Below are 26,939 nucleotides of genomic sequence, written 5' to 3'. Positions count from 1 at the left end.
ATCAAATTGGGCAGTTACTGTGCATTTTGTGCTACTAGATTACTTTGTTTTAATCAATACATATGTATATTTAACAGAATTGATTTATTTAAAGGTCCAGTGTGTAACATGTAAGAGGGTTTATCGGGCAGATATTGAAAATGCTAACCATTGCTATGTTTGTATAATTGCTTTAAAATAATAATAATTTTGATTTTCATAGCCTTAGAATAAGCCTTTTATTTTGTACTTTAGGCTTGCAGGAGGCCACCACAACCACAAAGGGCCTTTGGCATTTTGAAGTGTAAGTTTTCTACGCAAAACAAGGAAGAACAACATCCTATCTGGTATGTGAAGGCCACTGTAGTTCCTTGTGCACAGAAAAAGGGGAGGAACGAGGGGAGGACTTTGTTACAATCTGCAGTCTCACCATTAGATGTCACTAGCACAGAACCTTTAATAAAATATGTAATAAAATATCTTTTTCCCCCAGTAATTTACAGCCACAAAATGCATTTTGTGGCTTATAAAAACATACACAAAGAATGGACTCATACTGAACCACAAGTGCTTTGTCATTCCATTATTTTCTCTCGTCTTGTGTCAGAAATGACCCCGATGCTGATTTTCAGAAAACGTCCAGCAGCGACTACTGTGACACAAATTCACACGCGTACTTAGGTAAATACTGTACCACACTGAGATCAACAAAAACATGACGACAAACGGCACCACACACACACTTCCTGTGGTTTCTCTGTCATGACTTCTGTCATGGTTTTTGAACGAGTGGAAACGGCACCTCAATATGTTCAACTGATTTTAACCAAATTTCCTTTTTTTTTTTTTTTTTATTTATTTTTTTCATTATTATTGATATTATTAAATTTTTTTTACAAAAACAAAAATCTGTGTATAGAAAAAAATACACATTGTTTCCACAGTGCACTGAAAGTGAAGTGCACTTAAATATGTAATAATGCATAAGGAGGAGACCTATCTACGAGAGTGTAAGGACACTCCTACAAAAATAGAGTGCTTTATGTTGGTGTTTATTTAAAAAAAAAAAAAAAAGGTGGGAGTTTGCTCCACACTGGGAACTTTGTGTGAAGAGTAAATGTTCCTTAAATACTTTAAAGGCAGAGCACTTGATTTGTCCTGGTCTGCAGGCAGCTCAGGTTAAGTGCCGTAAGAAGTTAAATAATGCGCAGCTCGTAGAATTGACCAGGATAGAAATATTTAAAAATATCTATATGTATATATATTTTTTTGTCTGGTCTGGAGGACAGCTCAAGATGGCGCTCTCACACGCTCCCTCTGTCTCGCTCACGCTCACGCTCACACACACACACACACACACACACACACACACACGCACGCACAAAGACCCTCAACATCAATTAAACAAGAATAATGATCATTATCAACACTGTAATAAAACTCCCAAAAATACATTCACTGTGGACACTCAGAGGGAGGGGGAGGGTGTGTGTGTGTGTGTGTGTCTTCACAAAGCTCTGCATTCATCAGACCAAGACTTGTTGTCCTAAATTCTTGAGTCTGCTGAAATCATGTCTCACACCCTTAATGAAGGAGGAGGACGTGTGTGTGTGTGTGTGTGTGCGTGTGTGTGTGCTGGCTTCACTGGTGACTCCTGTGTTTCCGAGGTCATAGCAACATGTACTGGTTGTCTATTGCCCGCTTGCGGCCTCGCTCAGGCTCCAGCTCGTAGTCCGAGTCCCGCTGGGGGACGATGGGAGTGTGGGTGGCGTGGTGGCGAAGCAGTGGCCTCCTCCCTACTGACTCGCTGCGACGCAGGAGTGCAGGGGCTGCTGGAGGAGGAGCAGGAGGGTCGGGGACGGGGTTGGTGCGACCGGATGGGCGGTTCCCCGGCTGGGACACGGAGCTGGGATTGGAAGTGTTGCCTGTGGTGAAGCAGGAGGAGGAGGATGGAGGCTGACTGGAGCTGCGGGCCAAACTACAGTGAGCCAGGCTGGGCTCTGAGCTCCAACGGTGGAGGGAAAAAGGGACCAGGAGAGCGCCGGAGAGCTGACCTAGTAAAAGGGAGAAAGAGATGAGAGTTGTACATGTAATTAATGCATATAATGTGCAAAAGGATTTTGATCCAATATCAAATTCCTTTGCATAATCCATTATTGTCAACCTGTTTCTCACTCAACAGTGTTTTTCTCTCTTTTACTATAACATTCACTATAACACAAAATGCTTTGAATGGGAAATAGGTGGTAGCGTCTCACCCTGCGACGGAGGGCTGACTCCTGCCACGACGAAGCTGGACAGCGTGACGGCACCTGCGGCTCCACACTCCAGCGGGATGGGGAAGAGGCGGAAGTGACTGAGCATGTCCATGACCGAGGGGAAGCGTAGGTGCTGCACCCTGCACTGACCCCATTCTGTCAGGGAGAGTCGCAGATGCTGCAAGAGACAAGACGAAGAGTTGAGTCGAAAGACCCTGAGAGACGTGAGGACGAGATTTAGCGAGTCTTAGCGAGGTTGTGTTGAGTCTTAAGCCACAGAAACGCTTTAACTCTGCCACAGAAATAAACCAAACGAAGAAGATGTGGAGCATGACCATAAAACTCTCCTGTGTACAAACTCAAACACAAGAGAATAAAAAAAAAGATGTCTAGTGGGATTTTTGTAAAACCGTCGTTTTCCAAAAGCCTTGTATTGGTTGTGCACATGCAAATACAATTTTGCCCTTCACATCATCATAGTTATACAAAAGTCATTAAATGAGTAGCAGTTAAACTTGATTTCTTGATTTCTTGAAGTCGTTTTGTTTTGCCTCTCATCCAAGAGGCTTCTTCACATCCGGAAGTTTGTGGTAAAACCCAGGAACTGAACCTCTGTAAAATGTGAGCAGTGCTTTCTCTAACTCCAGTGTGTCTATCTACATCTACAGGAGAAGAGACACTCTTTTCAGGATACAGATGTACACATCTTGGACAGAGAGCATCCCCCGTCCTTCACTACAGGAGGACGTCTGTGTCCAGGTGAAATATACACGTCCAGTAGCTACTGAATCGATGACCTTTGCACACAGAAGCGTTTCACTTTGTATGAGTCAAAGCAAGAGCTCGACCGTGTCCTTCTTGTGGTCAGCATTTACTGCACTAAACATTATGTGGATGACATATTTAAGTCTGTGTGACCTCAGTGTCAGACACAATGAGACAAACCTTTGCTTTTCCCTGGTAGTTAAACGTGAGGACGTAGTCTCCCCTGCGTGTCTCGCTCTGTCGGACCAGAAACACTCCATGTCCCTCTGGTCCAGAGCTCTGAACCAGGTGGGCTGCCTTGAGGCGAGAGATGGGCCCATGGAACCATGGGTAGGAGAAGAGGAAGTGGTCTGTCTTCTGGATGATCTGCTCCGGTAAGGCGAAGGTGACGGGGCCTGGAAGGAAAAAAAAGACAAACTAAATGCTTTAATTCTTCTAAATCATAAAGCTAAAGTGCAATGTGAAAGGTGATGTTTACATCTGCTAACGCACTCATTGTATTATTGCCTGGCAAAAGGTGGTGCTGTCTTTATATTCTGCTGCCCCCATGTGGCCAAGATGAGAATAAAGCATTGTATGCTTTAATTGAAGTACATAACAAGAGCCTTACTCTCATCATTGACAGTGTTATTGTGAACAGTTGTTCATCTGGGAACTGACGTTATTATTATTCAGCTGTAAACAACTTTCAAACTGTGCAAAGTTAAGTACAAGAAGGTTTTAAAGAGGTTGGTTTGTGAGACTGTGCTGAATGTAAGTGTCATTCACTGTGTGTTTTCACTTAAATGATCGAGGAATGAGCTTGGTTGTTGAAGAACATGTCTGATCTTCTGATTGTTTTCCCAGAAGAGACAGAGTGCAACAACTACGCCCTGACTGTCAGAGGACGTGTCTGATTAGTCCCCCTCGTCTCTGGTCTCTGCACTCACTGTGACTCGCTGATGCTGAGCTTCCTCTGCGATTGGCTGGAGCAGAGTTGTCAGCTGGGGAAGGGAGCGGCTCCAGATCAACGCTGCCTGACCTGAACGACAAGACACACACACGGAGAAAGAAAACGTAACGTAATCTACTTTATATTTTATAGCCCACAGGTGACCAAAGTGCTTTACAAAATGTCAACATTATAGCAGCCTTCAAGACACACAGTGTTAAAAAAAAAACCAATCTCATAAACATAGACCAGAGCATAAAAAATACAAAGGAATATAAAAAAGTGTCACCACACTACTGGGTATTAAAAGGTAAGATTTGAGCAGGCCTAGGTCAGTGATCACACACATTTATATAACTATATATAAATAATATACGGCAAATACAGATTATTTTCATTTTATTGGTTAATTGAGTACTTGTTTGGTCTGTAAAATGTCAGAAAAGTGTTTTTTCCAAACCTCAAATGTCATGTTTTATCCACAAACCAAATTGATTCAGGTTTATTGATTCCATTTAAGAAGCTGACAAATCAGAGAAACCTGTTTTAATTCTTGACAAAACACTCCAACAATTAACTGATGATCAAAATAGATTATTTAATTCATTTAATAAATTATTAATAATCAAATAATCGTTGTTCAAGGTCCAGTTCGTTTACTGGCAGACAATGGATCTACTATCCAAATGCATGGGTAATCAAAACTGTTTGATTTTCGTTGCCTTTTATGTGTATTTACGTATGCAAAGGAGACTGCCAAGCACCATCCTTTCTGGTGTGTGAAGGCCACCGTAGTTCCCTGAGAGGTTTGGAAAAGGGAGGGATGAGCAGAGAAGTCTCTTACAACCTCCCGTCTTACACTGGATTTCAAAAAAATATTAACAATTAATAAAATCATCAAAAATGCACCACTGCGAGGTCGGCACCAATAACTGTTTTGCAGTTTTGCATAAATAATTGTTTTTCTGGCATAAAAAGTTAACGTAATTTCTGATAGGTTTAGGACTAAGATTTGACGAGGTCTGTGTAAGATTAGGCATTAAATGGCTGTGGCTATGGTTAGGAACAATGCTTTGTTTAAGGCTGTGCAAATGAATGGAAGTCAAGACAGTGTCCTAAGAAGACTAGCAGTGCAAACCTCTGTGTGTCTGTGTGTGTGTACATTTCTTAAATAAGCTGTCAAACAAATCTATCTTTGTGAGGACATTTTGACCTTGAGAGGACATTTTGGCTGGTCCACACAACTTTGGTTAGAATTAGGTTTAGGTTAGGGTTAGGTTAAAGGTTAGGCATTTAGTTGTGATAATTACGGTTAGGGTAAGGGGGAATGCATTTGGTTAGGGTTAGGGTATGTCATTGAGAGTCCACACAAATAATGTGAGACCAGTGTGTGTGTGTGTGTATGTTAGTCTGGTGAAAGTGGAGGAAACAGCAGTTTAAAGCAACACAAAGACACCAAGCACAGACAGGAAGTGAGTTCAAATCATCAGTTCAGATGAACCAAAATGTTTCTGTTTCACTGCCCACACACATAAACACACACACACACACAAAAACACCTGCACACACTAACAAATGCCTGTGCACACAAAAACCCAGATCTACAGACTACGTGTGTGTGTGCATGTGCAGAAAATAAAGGGAAGCCAGAGAAAATCCTGCGACAGTGACTTGAGTTTGCAGCGGTCTGAATAACAGGAAGACTCCTCTCTCTCTGTGTGAAAGTGTGTGCTTCTCTTCTTCTATTTTTGTGACAATCACTGACATTTCTTACCAGTCAGCATTGTTTCAAATTCAAGGATTAGAGTTAAAGGGGCAGTGTTTTGGTGAAACAAAAGACAGCTACCTCATTCCACCACATCTAAAGGGCAGCACATTTAAACGGCTGCCAGCACAGCTTCCTCCACTCTCTCCGCCTCCCCGATCTCTCTGACAGATTTATGGAGTCTCAGCAGGAGGAATCACACAAACCAACGTGGGTAGTCGCAAAACACTTTCAGACAATAGGTCTCTTTTTTTTTTTTACCCGGCAGATATTTTGACATGTCAGAGCAGGAAAAGCATAGGTGTAACCAATAACACCAGCGATGGCTCTGTTCCATTCAAATATCCAAGTAAGCCGTGACAGTGTCACACTGAGCCAGCACACACAACAAACCCCAACACCCTGATACTGAAGCGGCGAGACAACACACGGCCATCCATCATTTTATGGATAATTTTTTATTCCTGACATGACACATTACAATGTTTTCTGTTCTATGTTCTATGGATTTTTTAAAAAAAGAACTTGCCTCAAAAAGTATTATGATACATGTCATAAATGTCTGATTATTGTTGGGGAGCAGCATTAGAGGGGACATGCTAAGTCCAAAGAGCTCTTTTTTTTAAAAGTTTTATCATTTCTTTTATATATAAATATATATATGTATATATAGTTATAGTTAGTTAGTATAGTTATTATGACTGTTTGTACCTGATGTCTTAAACACAGTATGTCATTTCTGTGTAGGGGTCACTCGGGGTCTCTTTTATAATCAAAACAATAAGATAACAGCTTTAATGACATTGGGGAGCAGTGTGGGATCAAAATTTGCTTTACCTGAATCAGTGACAGGTAAAGCAATATAATGTCTGAATTATTATCATATTATATTATTTAGTTTTGAATAGATGTAAAAGGCCGTTGGCTACTTTATGTTAACTCATGTTTTGGCTAATTTAATTACACTACTCAACAAAATATTTTTCATTAGTCTCAGTGTTTTTTGTTTTATTTGATATTTTAATGCAGAAATGTTACATATTATATCTTTATAATCATGTTGAGCTCACACACACTTTTATTTTGATACATGCCTACACATAATATATCATATTGTTGTATGAATGGACCTTGTTGACTGTTTGCTGTACTGCTGTGGTGTGTGTGTGTGTGTGTGTGTGTGTGCATTCCAGACATCTGCAGAACATGAGAGAGAGGTCCTGAGATTCTCCTGAGTCTGAGACCTCCCACATACTTCCTTTCCCAGAGCAACACACACAAGTGTGTGAGCACAAATGCTCACATGGACTCTGTTTGTCATGAAAAGATTGAAAAAAAACAACAACAACCCAACACAGAACAATTCAACACCGACAGGAAATGACATGCCACTAAGTTCTGCAACCAGTGAAGTTGTGATTTAAGTATGGTAATGTTTAATTAATAATATCATAGGGACATTAGCCTTATTAAGATCTATGTAGTTAAATATTGACTTAATAATGTGCATTTTTTTGTATTAAAATATGTTTAAGTTATATACCCAAATCCTTGGGCCACACGGTGGTGTAGTGGTTAGCACTCTCGCCTTGCAGCAAGAAGACCCGGGTTCGAGCCCCGGTTGGAACAAGGGCCTTTCTGCATGGAGTTTGCATGTTCTCCCCGTGTGTGTGTGGGTTCTCCGACTTCCTCCCACAGTCAAAAAACGTGCAATGTGGGGATTAGGTTAATTGGACACTCTAAATTGACCATAGGAGTGAGTGTGAGAGTGAATGGTTGTTTGTCTCTAGCTGTGTGTGGCCCTGTGATGGACTGGCGAACTGTCCAGGGTGTACCCCGCCTATCGCCCGATGTAGCTGAGATTGGCACAGCACCCCCCGCGACCCTCTGGTGGAGGATAAAGCGGTAGATGATGACTGACTGACTGACTGACTGACCCAAATCCTTCAAGTTTACGTCAGAAATGTGATTATTCCTCACAAATTGAGTGATCATTTCAGCCTGACTGGTGAGTTTGTTAGATCATTTCCCCCCCAGTTACTTTCCAAAACACAGCACATCTCAGACCTGCTCTATTTGTTTCAGCCCTACGACAAATAGGCGTAAGGAGCGGAAATACTGTAAAGCAACATTCTACAGACAAATGTTTGTTCACACACTTCAAATTATACTTGCATTCGCAAATACATTCCTCAGCACGAGTAAACATCCAGCACACCCACAGACACTCAGAAAAAGCCAAAGTCCAAGTGGTAAATACTTCCACTTACAATCCTGACTTTGTGCATCTGCCACACTTCTGGTGACCAAAGTAAAACTGCATGTTTTACACTATTATTATTATTATTATTATTATCATTGTTATTATGATAAAGAGAATATTAAAACCAATGCATCTCATATCATCTGCCAATATCTGCGCTGGTCCATGCAGCCTCTACGTGGACACTCTCCTCCAGTGTGAGTCTGCACAGACTGCTCATGTGCCCTGTAGCACACTTTCCAGTCCAGTTGGAGGCACTCTTGTTTTGATCCACAGAGACAACAAAGAAGACGGCAACCATGGAAACTTGTTTGAGGTTATGTGAGGAAGTCCGCCAACTTAGTTCAGCTCATGTACAACGCAACATTCAAAGAATACATACAACACCAATATCCTGTTCTCCTCATGGAACATGAGATGGTGTAGTATGTATGCATGTGTGAATAAAGAGGACGCTCATATGAGAATGACCGGCGCACCTTTACATAACAATACTGCACTTCAAAGAAATGGTACAGTACCACACCGTGAAATATATTGTCCCCCCTTTTTTAAATATGTTATGTCACAATTATCCTGACGAAAGTAATGGCAAATCACAATATTATTGTAAGAACTAAACACTTTACAATAAATCACTAGGTGTGCAGGTGTGCAGGACCCCAGTGGGAACAAGGGCCTTTGTGCATGGAGTTTACATGTTCTCTCCGTGTGTGTGGGGGTTTTCCCCGGTTCTCCGGTTTCCTCCCACAGTCCAAAAAAATGCGTAGCTTGAGAGTCAATGGTTGTTTGTCTCTATGTGGCCCCTGTGATGGACTGGTGACCTGTCCAGGGTGTACCCCGCCTTTCACCCTATGTTAGCTTGGTTGGATTGGCACCAGTGACCCCCTGTGACCCTCATGTGGAGGATAAAGCACTAGAAATATCAATAGTTCTTCCTAATTTAATGATCCTCCTGATAATGGAAATTCACCGCATGAACTCACAAATTGTCCCGTCCCTATTTTTGACAACTCACAGGAGGAAAACAATACCAGGCAAACGAATACACAGTGTTAAAAACAAAGTGAACTCGAACATTTGCAAGGATTCTCACCTGTTGCTGATACATTCTTTAAGCTCTGTGGTCCAGGAGCTGACCTGCTGGTCGTTGTCTGTCTCAAATAACAGGCTACCTCGGTTAACCTGCAGAGACACGGAAGCATTCAAATACACCATGGACAAAACACTGAACTAATGTACACATATGAAACTGAAACCCAAACAAAATGGCAGTGTTCTCAGTGCTGTTGACACACACATTCAATTTAATATGTATACCTTTAAAACAAAAGTGTTAATGTTGTCAGGCATCTCCAGTCGGTTGCAACGACGAACCTCTTGGATATCAGAGCACTGAGTCGTCAGCTTAGGACTGGAAGCCTGTAAAACACAGTAAAACATAATCAGTGCCACACAAAAGACAATAAAATGACATCGTTTCAGGAAATGTTTACAAGACACTGAATCAGAAAGAAGAACGTTAGGTGTGCATGACATCTCCAGTGCAACGTGTCCTACAAGCCCATTAACCTTGACTACTTTATTATTTCAACTGATTATAAACGAGAATTTCTGTTAATCTGGAGTGAAAGAGGATGTCGCATTGAGAAATAGTGCCTAATCTCAGAAAATAAAACATATTGCAACATACAGTTATCACTAAAATTCTCATGATGCTACAATTCAAATTTACAAGTTTTTTATAGTAAACAGCCTAATTTAAGCTTGTAACAGTTTTTTGTGAGTAATGCTGTGTTCAGTTGTGTATATAACATGTCTCTAGGCCTGAGACTGACATTTATTTATTATTACTCAAGGAGTTTGTAAACTGGGGATTTTTGCTGACATTACAACTAAATCAATTAGTCAAATTAGTCAAAGATATTTCCAAAGTCCTTCTCTGTCAAAAGTCTATGCACTCCTTTCAGCTTTAAAACTGTCCATATGTGTATGAATGTGTGGGTTTGAAACAGAAAACACCCAGAGTGACAGAAATGCAGAGAAATGTAGGAAGAAGTGCATGATGGGAGCTGCAATGGCAGAGCTCCAAGGTCGACACCACCAGGACAAACTGTATTAAATTAAAGAAAGGGGATGGACTTCCTGGTGTCTCTTTGACCAAAGGCACTCAGCATGAACTCCCAGTACTGTGACCTTTTCAGTTTGTACTGTAAACCACCAACAAAACCACTGACTTTTGACTTATAATATGCACTAATAACACACACACGCACATTGAGAATACAATACGGGATTAGTTTTAGGAGTAAGGAGTTGTCTTTTTAAACTCCAAAATCCAGCTGGACAGAGGAACAATAGTGTGTGAATGCACAATGATGGACTCCAACTAATCATATGTCTCTAAACCCCAAGATGAAAACAAGCACCAACAATGTCACTGGATAAAAACACACACACACATTTGTGGTTTATTCATAATGAGGACACATTGTAGACATAATGCATTTTCCCTTACCCTAACCTTAACCATCACAACTACGTGCCTAACCCTAACCCTTAAACCAGGTCTTAACCCCCAAAAAGCCCTTTAAAGATGTGAGGATCAGCCAAAATGTCCTCACTTTGTCAAAATGTCCTCACTCACAAACCATTTTTGGTCCTCACAAAGCCCCAAACACACATGGTCAGCCGTGTGGACAGAACTGTGGCATGCTGGGCCAAAATTAAGTCTGTGAAAAACAAAAGCAGGGAAGACAGTCAGCTACTTTGAAAGCAAGGTAAAAAAATAAAAATAAAATCATACACACAGTATGTGCTATAGTGTACAAAGACTGAAGATGTCGCCAAAATCAGCACCAAGTGGCAACAGGTTGGGACGTCAGCCATAAGAATGTTTCCATCCACATGATGTGGAGTGAAATGCTGTATCCTCTAATTAAGTTTTTTTGTGGCAAGAGAGTAGTTTGCGGGCTCTCCCTCCATTTTGAATTGGACTTGTATTACCTGGCCTATTAGGCGGTGCCCTGAACTGCCACCAATTAAAATGTGAATTGCTTCCAAACAAACAACAAACAACAGCAACAGTTGGATTATCGTAATGGGACGAACATAATGCGACAGAGCACAACAAGGACAGAAGGTAGCAGAAGCAACACACAAGAAAAAGAAGCTGAAGAGACAGCGACAGACTCAGTGTGAGGTTTTCTGGGTAGGAGAGGGGAGAGGGATGAGAGAGCAGGACAGAATCCAGAGCTTTGTGCACCGGATGAGTTTGAGTCTATTTGACAGTGAGTGAGCCTGAGGAATGTCTATGTTAATCCTACACACACATAAAAACAGGACAGGAGCACACCGACATCAAAAGAATAGATTAACCACCCCCACTGCCCAATTTCCTCAGCTTGACAGTGTTGTGAATGAACTCCATAACTCCAAATAACCACAGCGTCTCATATTATCAATAAAAATACTCTGTGACACACAGTTGAAAGGGATATGACTCAATTTGTGCAATCTGAGTCAGTAAATGAGGAAGTGACTAAAAGTGAACTTGTGCCAAATTGCTGTCACAGCTGAATTTTTGTCCCGGATGTTTGAGCAAAATTTGTTTTCTTGTAAGTGACCTGTGCAAATCTGCTGAATCTGTGAGGAAATATGCAGACACATACAGGTGTGGGGGAAAAAACTGCTTGGTATTAATCAAGATACAAAAATTGGGGTTGATCTCCAAACACCTGGTTGGGAAATCTGTCTCTTCAGCTGTTTAAGGTGTAGTATGTTAACCACAGTTCGTCTGTTGTTTGGTGCTGATGCTATAAGATGTGGCACTTTGTGCATGTGTGTGTATGTGTGTGTTTGTGGTCCTGTGTCTGTGAGCATGCGGGCCCAGTGTGACTCATTGAGAGGAATGTATTGTGAGAATGTGAATGAGTTTCTGACTCAGAGGATCTTTGAGGAACCATATGTGTCTGTGCAGGAAAAAAAGAAAACCATACAGCAGATGTCTGACTGGTTGAGCAACAACTTAACAGGCCTGATTTCTGTGAATCAGCTTCATCAGGGGAGCAAGTTCAAGCTCACAGCATATTTTCGATTACTGCGACACACACACACACACAAGTTTGTTGCTTCATTCATGATGAGGACCCTCATAGACATAATGCATCTCCTAGCCCCTTAATCTAAGCTTAACCATTACAACTAAATGCCTAACCCTTACCTTAACCCTAACCTTAAGCCAATTCTAACCCTAACCTTAACCATCACAACTTAGTGCCCATCCCTAAACCTAAAACCAGGTCTTAACCCTAAAAAGGCCCTCTAATGTTGTAGGACTCAGACAAAACATCCCCACAAGGTCAAAGTGTCCCCATGCGTTTTTTTTAGTGTTTTTTGGACCTCACAAAGATATAAATACAAGTACAGACACACACATACACACACACATATGCCTTTGCCCCTTTTCTTCCTGTATTTTGTAACAGGCAAAGATCTCCTTCTAAACAACACCACCAATCAGCAATGTAGGAAAACTGCGTGTGTTCGTGCTTAAAAAAAGCAAAAGGAAATCAGGTAAATGTCATTAGGTGGCAAAGTGGCTTTTTATAGTATTCAGAGCCCAAGTTTAAGGAGAAGAAAATGACATTTTCCCAACCAATCTACACTCAGTTACCCACAACATGACAGAGGATTAAAGACTTGAGCTTGCCTCTTTGAATATCAGAAACACTCAGGACTCAGATAGAAGCTGTTTAGGCAGAAGTTACATATTTTACTCTTTTTTGATAAGTAAGAAATGTCTTTGGACAGTTTTTACCATTATATGTATCAAATCTAGAACTTTTGTGTTCCCCGCAATACTTTTTGCATTCCCTCGCAATATTTTTCCTACACTTCCAAAAACTATTGCAAAGGGTAAGCAAAAGGTGGCTCTAATAATATTTAACACTGTGTCAATCCCGGGCTCCATAGAAATAATCTAAAACCTTGTTAGATTGACTTGGAAGCATCTTCATGTTTCTCAGTTTGTTCAGTGGAGTTTATGTCTGAGGCTCAGACACTCGAGGACAAGTCAAAGAGACCTTAGCCAGCACAAACAAATAATCAGATTACAACTAATGATTACAATGTAAAAGTACAAAGCAGTTCAGATACAAATACAGGCTGCTCTGTTGGCCTGTGCACAGATAGGATTTATGGTTTATCTCACACAGCAACTCCATGTTCTTGTTTGTTCCATGAGTGACCCTGTGTCGACATTTTATATGATTACTTATTACTCATTCAAAAAGTAAACAACAGTTTAATTCATAATGCACATAAGTCTTATAATTGAGCATTGATATTTTTGAACTGCATTCACGTTACTGTAAAGATGGCAAAAACAAAAACAAAATAGCTCAACAACTGGATTTAAATTATCAATCTGATGTCGACGTGTCACAGTAATATCATTATGACCCAGAACCAACTTTTCAGTTTTCACTTGTTCATTTCAGATTGAGTCATCGTTCACTACTCTCTATCCGTGGTTATGTTGTTTTTTCCCATTAGTTATTATTTAGCACTGACCTTTACTGACCTATACAGTGGAAAGACTCATTTGTGGATGTGAACTACACTTGACTACACTATATCTTTACCAATTTCTTTATGATAATTTTGAATCCACTAATACTCAATATAAATGTGCAAGTTTTAGTGATATTTGGCTGCACAGTATTGCAACAGCGAGGATGTGTAGCATTTCTCTGTTTCACGTCACGTAAGACGAAGATCTGTGGATTCTAGGGCATTTCATTTCAACATAACAATTGTGTTTAAAGTTGTTTTAGTATATGATACAATATGAAGCAACTTTCTATATTAGATATTTATGAATACTTGCCAAATGATCTTTACTCAATAATGTATTTCAGATTCACTAACCTTTGTTCTTTTTGATGAATAATAATTATACTGATCAGATAAAAATATAGTGCCTAACACATCTGTGTCCCTCCATGGCTAAACCCTCAACAATTCGGCCTAACACAAACAAAAAATTTTACAAAATGAGGGCTTTTCATTTTTTCAAGGAGGCACTCAATGCTTCAAATCACAGTATTGTGGGACTTGAAACCATACACCTAGGGTTGTTTGATGCTGTGAATCGATTCCTAGTTAGGGTGTGGTGATTTCACATTCCATTGCTTTTGTTGTTTTTTCTGCCGTCGCAGAGGAAACACATGGCTACTTAATATGCAGCTGCTGCTGCGGAGGCTCCTCGCTGTTACTGCTGCTTGGAGAAGCTGCGTGTGTTTTCGCCGTTGAATGAAGATGGACAAGGAAAAACAAATTGCAGAAGAACAAAATCATGGCTGTACTTATTAACTAAGACATATGCTTGTGCCGACTTTATAGCTAACATGTTAGCATTTGAGCTAGCGGACGTTTTTCGCTAAGTCGTTAGCATTTAAGCTAGCTGACGTAATCGTTGCAAACTTTCTCCGGAGTTTATAAACAACAAACCTGTGGATTGGCCGAAGGAGAAAGACAGTGGCAGCACATGAGAATAAGTGGTTACTTATGAGATGACATCCGACATCCACCAAGAAGCCCGTGATGAAAAGAAAGCGCCCCTGAACCTCGTATCTGATCGGAGGCAATGAAGTCTCGTGTGGGGTGAGTTTTCATTAACGTCGTTAATCTACATTACGTTAGTGTGCATTTGAAGTCACATACACTGATTATAAAACGTTTTTTTAAAGATGGAAGCTATCTTTAAAAAATCCACTCTGCGTTTCAGAACATTTTCAGAACGTCGCTACATTGTTATGAGCTAGGTCAGTTATTTTTTATAAAACAGTAAATTTGAAAATCAATTATATTTTAGCATTAAAAATATTATTCTGATTAAAGAGCTTCTACAAACTGGCGTATTCACCATTACAGAAACATAAAACATTTTGATAATTACCAGTGCTTTTCATTTAGGGCAGCTGTGGCATACACCTTACATTGTGTGGTGGTCTAATAAATTAGATAGCACTGTGCACTTAAAACACCTTGTTAGAATCTATAAACAAATTATATTAATTTAATGAATTGGATCCCAAATGTAATGAATCTCACAATGTTTAAGGAAGAGAAAGATTTGTCCGAAAAAGTTATTTCTTGGCAATATCACACTCTATCAACAAGTTTTAAGGAAATACGTTGTTTTTTTGTGTGAAAACTGCAACAAACAAAAACTTTCATAAACACGACAAACCACCTGACACACACAGCCTGTAGTGACTCCACACACACTCACATACCCGACTTTGAACAGTTGATGAAAGTAGCTCACAAAAAAAGGGACGCTACGACAGATGCAACCATGCAAACTCTCACCCACACACACACACACGGGGGGTGACACACAGGATGTTTGGAGTCCAAAACTATCTTCCCAGGATCCCTGTCTCAAGGCCGTAACTACAGCAACTGACTTGACACTCAACATTCCTCTGTCCCTCAGAGGGTCACCGCGGCCAGTGCTGTCCAGGGTGTGTGTGTGTGAGTGTACTTGTATTTGTTATCTCTTTCGGACCTTTTCTGGCACAAACACTGACTTCGTCATGCCCAGTAAACCTCATGGAGACCAAAATCCAAATGAGGCAGACCCTCATTTCTGAGGAAGTGGTTAAGTTTAGGGCTAATAATTGAATGGTGGTTAGGTTAAGGTTCGTGTTAGGGATAACCGTGTTACAATTAAGGTAAGGGATAACGCTTTGTTTAGGCTGTCCAAATGAATGGAAGTCAAGGCAGGGTCCTTAAAAGGATAGCAGCACAAACCTGTGTGTGTGTGTGTGTGTGAGAGAGAGAGAGCTGCTGGACTGACCTCAGACTCAGCAGGGTCACCAAACCACTCTCGGTGGACACTCTGGAAAGTGTTTATGCACATTTATCCTACACACACAAACACACACAGCCTTTGTGTAATGGGCAAAAAGAAAAATAATATAAATAAAAGATTAACATAAACAATATGCCTTTCTGTTAACCAAATTACAAATCATTTAAAACTGCTTCACCAGCACTAACAGGCGTCACGTTTATTGCCGTCAGAAACATAAAACTTGGGGCCGATATCTGTTTCCATTCATTCAGCAGCGGCGCACCACCGCAACTACCTATATTTTACATGATCATTAATATCATGTGCCAGTAATAAGTATCAGTCATAAGCTGCACAATAAGATACAGAAGAAAAACTAAATCTAAAAGAAAATGGGCTGCACCATCGTGGCATCCTCGTGGACACTGAATGTAGCTTTAGCATGTTTTAAACCTTATTGTGCTGAGTATCTATATGTATTTTATGGTACTGTATTGTGTATTGTAGTTTTAGTATGTTGATCATTTATATTGTTGTGCATAGTATCTATAAACTCTTTGTGCTTGAACTACATTAAACTTCATCGCCCCTATTCAAATTCTATTCTATTTAGTTGTAAGTTTGGTAAGTTTCGAGTAAAATTTATCTTTCAAATAAGACCAGGGTTATTTACAAAAAAGTAATTGCACATAAAACACATGGAAAGAGACTGCAGAACTGCTGCTATATATATACTCTCACATTTACTCCAGTTTCCCTAATTCTTGCTAAAAACAACAGTGTCTAGCTGTAATTACATTTCAAAGTAAATATAACTGTGACCCATTTGTGTTCAAGTCTTCAGTGGGGACAAACAAACGAGCTGGTTGGAACTGACACACTGCTGTGTTTATGATCTTTGCATGATAATAATTGACAAAATCTATGCAATCTGGTCAAATTTAACTTTTACACACCAGCTTGTGTTGCAGCAGGAGTGTTTTTATGACATGCCTGGATTGGGGGCTGTTGTGCCTTGCCCACATTCCCCATATGTGTTGAAGAAAGAAGAAGAAAAAAAGGGTTTCTTTTGTGATGTGTTTATACAATAGCTGCAGCTGCAGCCAACACTATGGTGATCTGGAGCAGCTGGCATTGTTTTCACCCCTCTACACTTGTGCCAGACTCCACCACCTGTTGCTTGTCTAACACAGATGAACACTCCTGAGGTCTTCAGAAATAGATTCTCTGATCCCAGCACACCCCCAGTTTCCTCTATAACAGGGTAACTAAACTTCTCTTCCTGTGTGCAGCAGTTAGTAAGTCCTACAGTCGAGTTAGTGGTGATCATTACTTGTAAACATCTTCTAAAATCTGAGTCAAAATCTGCAACTTTGCAGACTGAAAACCCATAACATATATCTCTATTTCCAAATTACTTTGTTTAAGTTGCTACCTTTACTTACAAATAATTAGTTATTCATTTGCATTGAATTCCTTTTATTTCAAAATAAGATATACTACAATAATGTGTTAAGAAAACCTCAAATAGATCGACTAGAGCAGAGGTGACTGTTTTGTACCCCTTAGAAAAAAGTACTTTTGGTCAAGCTGCGTTCTCCTTTCATGCATCTCAATCCTGGAATTTAATACCAAGCCCAATAAGTGAACTACAGACTCTCACATTCCAATTTCTTCTCTTAAAAACTTGGTGAGGGCAACTGTTGCACCTGCTTTTAGCCTTTTTCACTTCATACAAGCGACTGTTACGAATGATTTAATATTGCTTGTTGTTAATGTATCCCTTGTTGCTTTTTGTGAGCCCTGTTTTTATGCTGCCTCTTGGACAGGTTGTCATCATTGTAAATGAGAATTAGATCTAATGTGACTTACCTGGTTGTACTATTATCACAAACTTGTTTGAATTTGTATGTCTGTCTATGGGGGCTTATTGTTAGGGCATATAACTGAGCATATATAAGTATATCTATATGTGCTAACTTAGTGCAATAACATGAACATAATACACCTGTGTGCTAATTCAGTGCAATAATATCTACACATATCCGCTTGTGCAAACGTGGCCATTAGCATCATGCAACACAATCGTGCTAATGTGTGCTATGGGCAGCGTGCAATATCATCTAAGACTTTACAATCCCGTGCAATAACTTCTTACGGTCCCCCAACTCTTTCTTTTTACTTTTATTGTTTTATTTTATTTACCTCACACCAACCTGACAATGACACTGGAGATGGAAATTTGCCACCTGGCTCCAATCTCCCGTATTTACATGTAAATGTTCATTAACATGTTCTGTCCCATTTAAAAGATAAAAAATAAAATCAATTTGACTCAATACATACAGTACTGAGCAAAAGGCTTAGGCCACCATTAGATTTGTGACACATCTGGAAAGTGCGGAAAAAATGTATGCAATTTTAAAATAACAACATGTTTGAGTTTTTAGTGGACCTACCCTTACTCTTAAACAATAGCACAATCCTGTGTTTTGCTTATTTTGACCATATAACCGGCAGAAAAATGTCCTGTAAATGAGTGCTTCTGCCCATTTTTCCAGAATAAGTTCTAATATGTGGCAGTTATGTATAGTTAACTGCATGTTAAAATAGTGTATTAACAATTTAAAATGAAGAAAAACGGTTATATTTAGAAAAAATACTGCAATTCTATATGAAAAACATGTTAAAATAGTAATGTTATATTACTATTTTGAACAGTATAAAACATACAGTATTTTTTTTGACTCTTTGTCTCAAAAACAGGCCAAAAAATGCAAACTATGCACAGGCGTTTTCCCAAATCTCTCCTCTCTGGCGACAAAGACGCTGATTCTGCGACTTCCTGCAACAGCGCAAGTGACATTACCTTAACCACATGGTGGTTTTAATGTGCAACTTCTCAGCTTTCAGAAACAGTTGGAATTTTTCTGATAGCACAAACTGTCATGTAAGTAATGCAAGGAAAAAAGGAACTTGCACAAACGGTGTTAAAGGATTAAACGTGGAGTGAATCCTTGATCAGTGTTACTGGTAAAACTTGTGGTTGTTTCAGTCACGTCATTACAATCCAAATTCCTCACAAAGGGCAACAACAAAGCTGCTGTTGCCCTGAGATCTTTGCAAAGTACTGTACGTGATATACATACATTAGCACTAGCTATCAAATAAACTAGGAGCCAGCACCTCATGTTTATGTTTCTGGTTGCAAAGTGATTTATTATTATTTTTTTCATAAACATTTTGAAATCTTGCCTCCGTTGAGAAAACCTTACAGTCACCTCTGTTCACACTTATCTCTGGTAAAAGCGCAAAAGCAGAGATCACTAGAAGTGATCACATTCACAATCAGCTCTATCTGTGGCATCACGGAGGATGTGGACAACACACACACACGTATGCGCGTACATGCACCACACAAACCCACATGCAGAGCACTAGTTGTAGGGTTACCAACACAGATAGAGATGAGTGTGTTCTTGGAAACCTGTCACAAGCTGTCAGAGACGTGGCTGACAGTAATGAATAAATGTGTCAGTTCACTGCACTGCTGTCCTTGCATACTTCTCAGAAATACTGATATACTGTATGTGAAGAAGTTGACACAGCCCACTCAAGATTCACAGAACCCAGTGCACTTCCTCAACCAATGTGACGGTTGAATTACATGGAATAAAAGTCATATTTATCATTTATTACTGCATTATTAACACAGAACAATACTGACAACACATTTGAAGTGGGAAACGACAAGCTGTAAAACTCATTTAGCGGAGCAGGACAAACAAAAGGAAGTTATAGAGATAAATATATAGTTCTACTTGTAATTATTACATAGAGATATTATTTACACATTTAGACACTGTAAAGGATGCATAGTTGTGTAAAAAGGCTTTATGTATGTCAGTATGCTGATCCTGCCCAAGAAGATATCTCTTTTCATTTTATGCAAAATATTATACATTGTAGAATATTATAATAATATTGTAATATTATGGCCCTTAATCTAAGGTATTAACGACAGAAACTTCAGTGAAATATCACAGACTAATATGAGTCATGTATAAAATAATAATCAAGTCTGGAACATTCTTTTCAAAGATTATTTGAGAAAGTCCACGGACCTGATGGTGAACAGCTGTCACAGGATCTATTTTCTACTGAAAATGTGATTATGGGGACTGAAAAAAAAAATGTTCCAATGAAAACTGACACGCTCCGTAAATTACACGTAGTAACTTTTTAAGACATTTGGAAATAAAATGCACGTTTTAAGCACCGCGTACAACAATGTGTTCCCTCCACTGTATCAGAGTGAAGATGACTTTATCCATGTATGACACAATTTCCAGGGCATGTCGGTCATTAATAGAGGATCCTGATCTTAAATTTATCTTACTATCAAGTAAAAGATGTCACAAAATAATATTAAAGGAATCTTCCTAATTCTGACTACCGTTCCAGTGTGACTCTTGAAAAGCATTTATTAATCTATGTGTATCGTTATTCTGCATAACATATCTATTAAAGATAAAATATCCCAGGTAAGACAAACCTTGGATGTGTGTAAACATTTCATGCTACCTAAACAAGGCTCATCAAGGTGGAGGTGCAATATCATAGAAAACAACTGAGGAAACAGATCAGTTAATTCTGAGAAACAGAAAACTGATTGTGTGACATTGCGTAGTGGTGTCAACAACATGCATGTGTATGCATACTTACAGTTAAGTTTCCAAGTATTTTAAGCTTCTTTCTTTTCTTTTTTTTGAAATGTACCATAGTCTTGTTACAAATGTTTTAAATATTTTTTGTCTGTCAAGAAATCAGTGCTGCATCATTTTGGAAATGCAATTATTGAAATAAATCATTTGAAAAGTACACATATTAAATAAGATATTTGGCTTTAATCTTAAATTTTTTGCACAAAATTATCATAAAATGGGAGGAAAAATCGCTTGCATGTGTGTGCGTGTGTATGTGCATGTTTAAGTATGCAGAGGATGTTGACACACATGTGCAACTCTGCTGGCATGTGTCAGTTATGGGTGTGTGTGTAAGTACGATGGTGAGTTAAGGGTGCGCTGTGTGTCCAGTAACTGCACATGTGGAAAAGACCAGTCATTTTGCTTTTCTTCTGCATGAAAAACCGCCGAGTCAGAGCTCCTTTGCCTTTATTGTGATTCGTCTTTCTCATTCCTCACTATTTATGTTAAAATGACATTTTGAACAGAAGATGTTTAATTCAATGAAAAAAGGTTATGAAAGGGTATGAAAAAGTATAACAAAAATTCTTCTGGAGACGTCACTCTGTGTGTGTCTGTATGTGTGTGTAAATTATAGAGTCACAGAAACAAATAATTAAAACAATCATTAGCTGCAGCTCTGGGCTGCTGTGACCGTAATAACCCATTTCTGAAACAGAGACAAGCCCATAAAATGGGAAAGAAAAACTTTCTCTTGCCCTTCCTTTTCCTGCGCCACACCATTGTGTCCAAATAACCCTGATTGTGCAGTTTTGCCCCTCATGACTACAGTTCCTGGTACCACTGAGCCAGAACCAAGTTTACACAGGGAAGGCCATCTTGTCAGATCTTATCAAGATAACATTTTCCACACAAGTCTCAAAGCCAAGTGGGACTCACCAGGGCCAGAGCAAACTGTTAATGTTTAGAAAACAGGATCAAAAGGCTCAGTTTGCTCAGTGAGAAGCTAAAATTCATCCGACAAATCATTTTGGTCATTCCTTTTTTTAAAAGGGAAACTGAGAGGCTGAGATAATGAGTAAATTCTAGCCGTTTGGCCGCGTAATGGAAACCAGGCTTACGACTTGCACAGAGAGAATCGAGGGAGTTGGGGTTCAGCAGGGTTGGAGATGTGCCTCAAATACAGCTGAATAGAAGTGAGAGGAGTGAAAAGTAAGAGGATAAACACATGTACACACATTATAATAACACATGCTGTATATGTAATACCTTTTCCACAGTTATAGTACAGTAATATGAAAACCAGTAAGGACAAAAACACCAATGAGGGCTGCAACTATCAATTGTTTACATTATCAGTTGATAATGTATCTGCCACTTATTGGTTTTCCACAGGGTAAAACAATGTCCCGTTCACATAGGCCCATACTTTCCACATTTGCCTGCTCACAGAAGTCAGCTCGGTGTCGTGTAAATTTTGTCATCTGCCTATCTGCTATTGTGGTCCATTGAGTGCACACAGGCTGCACACTGTAGGGCTGTCAACGAATATTCTAAATTCAAATATGTAATCAAATATTAAAAAAGATCAATTGTAAAAATTAATATTCGACTGCAGGAAAAAAACCAAAACATCGGTGGCTGCTTTGCAAGTGGGCGCACTACATGACGGTGTAGGGACAGGTCACAGGAGTCGCACATGCACAGCGTGAAGCAGCAGAGAGAAATCCAAATGGCAGAAAGGTCAGAGCCCAACTCGGAAGCAGTGGGGGGAGGCGGCGAGTGAGAGGTCTACGGTCTTAAAAGTGTTACGGTATAGGCCATTAGGTCATTTACTTTTGTGTAGGTATGTTTTAGGCATGTTCATACTGAAATAAAAATATCTATACAAGTAGTTATATCTCCTTGTATTTAGTTTGTCCACCTGTTTTTGACATAATGCGCAACACATACACTGACAGTGCATGCTTTCTGTATCACAACACTTCACAATCCAGTTGGTCACAATCTCTGAATTTGGTCAAAAGAGACAATAAAGAAAAGGGTAACCAAGGAAACTTGCCCGAGATTATGCAAAGAAGTCTACCAGTACCAACACATGTACAACTAATTGCTCAACACAATACAAGAACATAGAAAATATGCCTGGTGTGAAATCACCACCAACGTTTAAATATGAACGGAACCAAGGGCACGTACATGCAAGATCAGATATGTTATATATAAATGGTTAAGTTCATTACCACACTGGCAGGACAAATTAGCCCACCACCACCACAGTCTTGGTAATTAATGTGAAAGAGTGGAGTTGTGTTTCCACTGCAGGAACTACTACCCGGAACTTTACCAGAAGCTATGTGTGTTTCCCCCACAGGAAGCGTGGGTCGTGTAATGTAGTAATTTGGGACAGTACATGATCCTTTGGTGGATTAATCCATGTTAATTTCCATTCACAGGTTTGGCTTGCAGCAGTAAATGTCTGATTGGTCAGCGCACTTAAAAGAAACTTAAGCAAGAGAGTCAAAACTAAACAGTAAACGCAGTTCAGAAATCTGAAATGAAGCATTTCAAAAGCCAAAGTCACAAAATAACTTCCAAATCGAGGCTGCAGTGGAACCACAACTCCCATGTAACCTCAAGTTAGAGTCACTGGTTTCTCTAAGGACTCTGGTTTGGGGTTTGAGTTTGCTGTTAGATAAGGCTGTCTTATGATGAAATAAATTAGCTATTGACAAACATACTGTAGTGCCGACACTAAATTGTCTGACCCTGAAGGAAAGCTTTATATTGCTACTTTTAACCGTAGAAGAAGAAGAAGAAGAACTACTCTTATTGTAGCTGCTGAGTGTATCGGTTGTACGGAGCTCAGCAGCTACAACAAGAGTAGTTGTTCTTCTTCTACGGTTGAAGGTACGTCACCAGGTGTGCCCGGACTAGGAGGCGCTGCTGTATAGAGGAGTGGTGAAATTCGCCAGTGACGTAACGAGTCAACGGAAGTGCCGTTCCGCTTCGTAGAGCTCAGGAAAACAATCAAACCCTGTGCTCTCAGCAGTGGCTGAACTGATTGTTATGGACTTTTAGGGCTTCATAAACGAGGTAATGATGCAGATACACACAAAAGTGCAGCGTTAATTGGCACTTCCGGGCTGTGAGATCTTTAAACGAATCCTGTAAATGTTATCACATCCGCAAAAACACATGCACTCCACTAACTAAACGCCTGAACACAAGCCCACAAATGCTGCTGCTGCCTTCTTGTGGTAAGAGTGCCACTAATCGTAAGGTAGTCATCGAATCATTGGAAAAGCACAGGTGGAAAAATGCAGCAAATTTTTTGCATTAATACCTTTTTAAAATGTTTCCATGAATATTGTTATTGCAAATACCTCTGAAATACTGTGATACTAGTCCATCCCTATGCCCACTCACGCCATCACATACCAGTGATAGGTGATGTAACAGTGTTTGCAGGTGTGTGTGTGGGTGTTTGTCTCGGTGTGCACAGGCCACTAATGAATAAGAAACACACAGGCCAAGTGTGGGTGACGATGTTGCACAGCTTTGCTTAGCAAGGTCATGTGCACTGGCACTGTGGTCATAGGTCATCCACACATACATGCACACACACACACCGGTTTCCATGATTTCAGAGGACATTGCATTGACTAAATTTCAGGGGCTTGGGGGTTTGAATCCAAAATTTAGCAAGGATCTCCCACCCTGCCTTTAATCTAACACTAACCTTAGCCTAACTTTAAAGATTTTTTTTTTACCCATAAGGAAGATGAGTCCCCATAATGCGACTGTGTAAACGGATTTAGGTCTCTACGCAAACACACACGTATATATATGTAGAGAGAGACAGATTCAACAAAGAGGTTATGATGGTGAAAACACACATTCCAGATTATTGATCTACACCCACAGCATATAGGCAGACACACACACACAGCATGACAACTCCTGCAGAAAAGGCACAAAGCGAGAGGTAGAGGTAGAACAAGAGATCTGACAAACATCTTGACCACATGACTCTAACCACTCCACTTCCTTTAGATGTTTCTCTTGATTTTTTTTTATCACACACTTACACTCATACACACACACACACACACACACACACATACCTCATTTGCAACACAACATTTTCCACTCTCAGACAGAACAAAGTTTTCTTGAGACCAAACCAAATAAAATTGAAGCAACAAATGATGTGAAAGTAATAGTACATTTCTTCTTTATACTGGCAAGTATTTTGCCACATATTTAATCCATATAGTGTGTGTATATATATATATATATATATATATATATATATATGTATGTATGTATATGTTATTGTGCTTGTTAGCCCTGACACTTTCTTCCCAGCAACAGCACCCTGCAAAGGAAGCTCATTTCTGCAATTTAAACCTGCAGCTGCATGTGTGTGCTTGTCAGTTTCCTACTCCTTACTCGTAAACAAGACCCAAGACATTTAAACAGGCTCACTTGGGGCAGCAGCAACATGAACTTGATTTTTAAAAGGAGGCCACTCTGGCAGAATTCATTATCATGGGCTCAGACTTGACAGCACTGTCTCTTATCTCCACATACATCCTTTCACAATCCATTTAAGCTGGAAAAAAACCAACATCATTCACCAAATTCTATATCCTCCACTGCTCAGACAACGCAGAAACCTAGAGAAGATGAGTGACTTGTAGAAGAGAGCACAGACACAGCACACTTGATGAAACAAGGAGGGAAACCAACCACAAGGTCCACAAGCTCTTTCTAGTTTAAAGCAAATCAGATACACATGAAACTTCAAGCATCCTCACTAGACAAAACAGCAGAGCCACTGACCCAATACACAAACAATCTTACCTTTGCTCCTCTTGATTTAAACAACGTTGGGGCTTCCTATGAGTACCATTCCCTCTCATACTGCAATTGCAATTTCAGTAAAAATCGTGATGAGATATTTATAGAAAATTGTTCAGCCCTATTGTAGACTCATTTGATGTGTCTTAGCAAAGGCAGGGTGTACACTAGAAAGTTTGTCAGATTGAGGTAAAACTACTAACCACTTAACCACCACATTGCCTCTGTTAAAAGTCCCAGAAAAAATAAGGTGCATTTTACAAGAGCGCAAAACAAAGACTGTTCCTAAAAGTATTGGTGCATTAATGAAAATTGTAACAATTAATTCCAGCAAATTGGGAATACATACGATTTGGGTTAGACAGCAGATTGTAGTACAAAAACAAAGAAAAGGAAAGAAAAGGAAGAAAAACTGTGGTCATGTAACAGCTAACAGCAGTTCAGGCGGTGTGGTTTATGTAAACATATTCATCACCAGGATGGATCTGGGCTATAAATTTGTGGATTTTGCCTCCAGCATGCATGAGCTTTTCAAAAACAAATCTGTAAATGAATCATATCATATGTCATGCATTTTATGACTGGCCACAACACCAACAAGCAAAACCAGAAACCAGAGGCATTAAAGAAAAAAGGGTTAGGAATATCTTTGCATCGTCTACCTATTGTGCTTTTGAGAAAAAGCACATTTTATCTAGTGATTGTAGACAACATGTGAGAGGCTGTGGTTCTTCGCAGCCTTTTCAAGTGATTTTCTTTTTAAATGTGTGGGTTTCTAACATTGTTGAATCTCTCTATGACTCACTGTTTTCCCTAACAAGTACTGCTCAGTACTGCTGCTGATGATTTAAGACAGTTTTCTTCTGACTCACTCAAACCCAGTTTTATGTAAGTGTGGTGTACAGGGACTTAAAGGTGCAAAGTGTTAAAATGAGCATCAGCATGTCAGACCAAAACCACATCAAATATAAATACAGGCTCTGGCAATTCAGACAGGTGTTCAAATGCGACAGCTGGACCAGCTACCAACACAGGAGCTTGGTCACTCTCTGGTCAAAACATAACTCACTCGCTCATTGTCTACCGCTTTATCCCCAAAAGGTGTGGTACACCCTGGACAGGTCGCCAGTCAATTGCAGAGCAAACATATAGAGACAAACAACCATTCACTCTCACCCATGCAAACTCTATGCAGAAAGGCCTTTGTTCAAACCAGGTCGTGAACCCGAGTCATTTGTTAACTACACTAAATAGTAACATAAGTAAAATGTGCAAAATTCTGTATTCTATGCAAAAGACTGAATGCAGCTAGATTCCCTTTGGACAGCGACCACTGTATCCAACAGAATGCTTAAAAAAATATTCCTTCACTTTATTTTAGCAGTACCTATTTTGTTTAAGCAATGTTATGGCCATATTGTTTCAACGTATTTCATGCTTTATTTACATATAACATACAACATACATCATAATACAACTTAATTGTATTTGTCTGCTTCTATTGTCTTTTGTGCTATAAAGGCACCAAAAGCAACATTGTTT

At 39.6% G+C, this 26,939-nt stretch overlaps 2 protein-coding genes across 4 annotated transcripts in view; one reads left to right on the top strand and one right to left on the bottom strand.

The window, feature by feature from the left end:
• commd10 (COMM domain containing 10) overlaps positions 1-26,939 on the top strand; it is a 721,199-nt gene that overhangs the window by 610,978 nt on the left and 83,282 nt on the right. The gene's annotated exons all lie outside the window — the stretch shown is intronic.
• sh2b3 (SH2B adaptor protein 3) overlaps positions 1,025-26,939 on the bottom strand; it is a 48,310-nt gene continuing 22,395 nt past the window's right edge. For 2 of the 3 annotated variants that reach the window (XM_044026017.1, XM_044026019.1), the window contains exons 3-8: positions 9,282-9,383; positions 9,058-9,146; positions 3,932-4,023; positions 3,183-3,397; positions 2,238-2,415; positions 1,025-2,033 (exon numbers count right to left, since the gene is read on the bottom strand). In XM_044026017.1, coding sequence (XP_043881952.1) covers positions 1,648-2,033; positions 2,238-2,415; positions 3,183-3,397; positions 3,932-4,023; positions 9,058-9,146; positions 9,282-9,383 — 1,062 coding nt within the window. In that variant the 3' untranslated portion in view covers positions 1,025-1,647. The remainder of the gene's footprint in view (positions 2,034-2,237; positions 2,416-3,182; positions 3,398-3,931; positions 4,024-9,057; positions 9,147-9,281; positions 9,384-26,939) is intronic. The other variant, XR_006360431.1, reaches the window with a different exon arrangement.

Source organism: Solea senegalensis, linkage group LG5 (genome assembly GCF_019176455.1).
Source record: "Solea senegalensis isolate Sse05_10M linkage group LG5, IFAPA_SoseM_1, whole genome shotgun sequence".
Lineage (NCBI taxonomy): Eukaryota > Metazoa > Chordata > Actinopteri > Pleuronectiformes > Soleidae > Solea > Solea senegalensis.
This window is presented reverse-complemented; position numbering and strand designations above follow the sequence as displayed.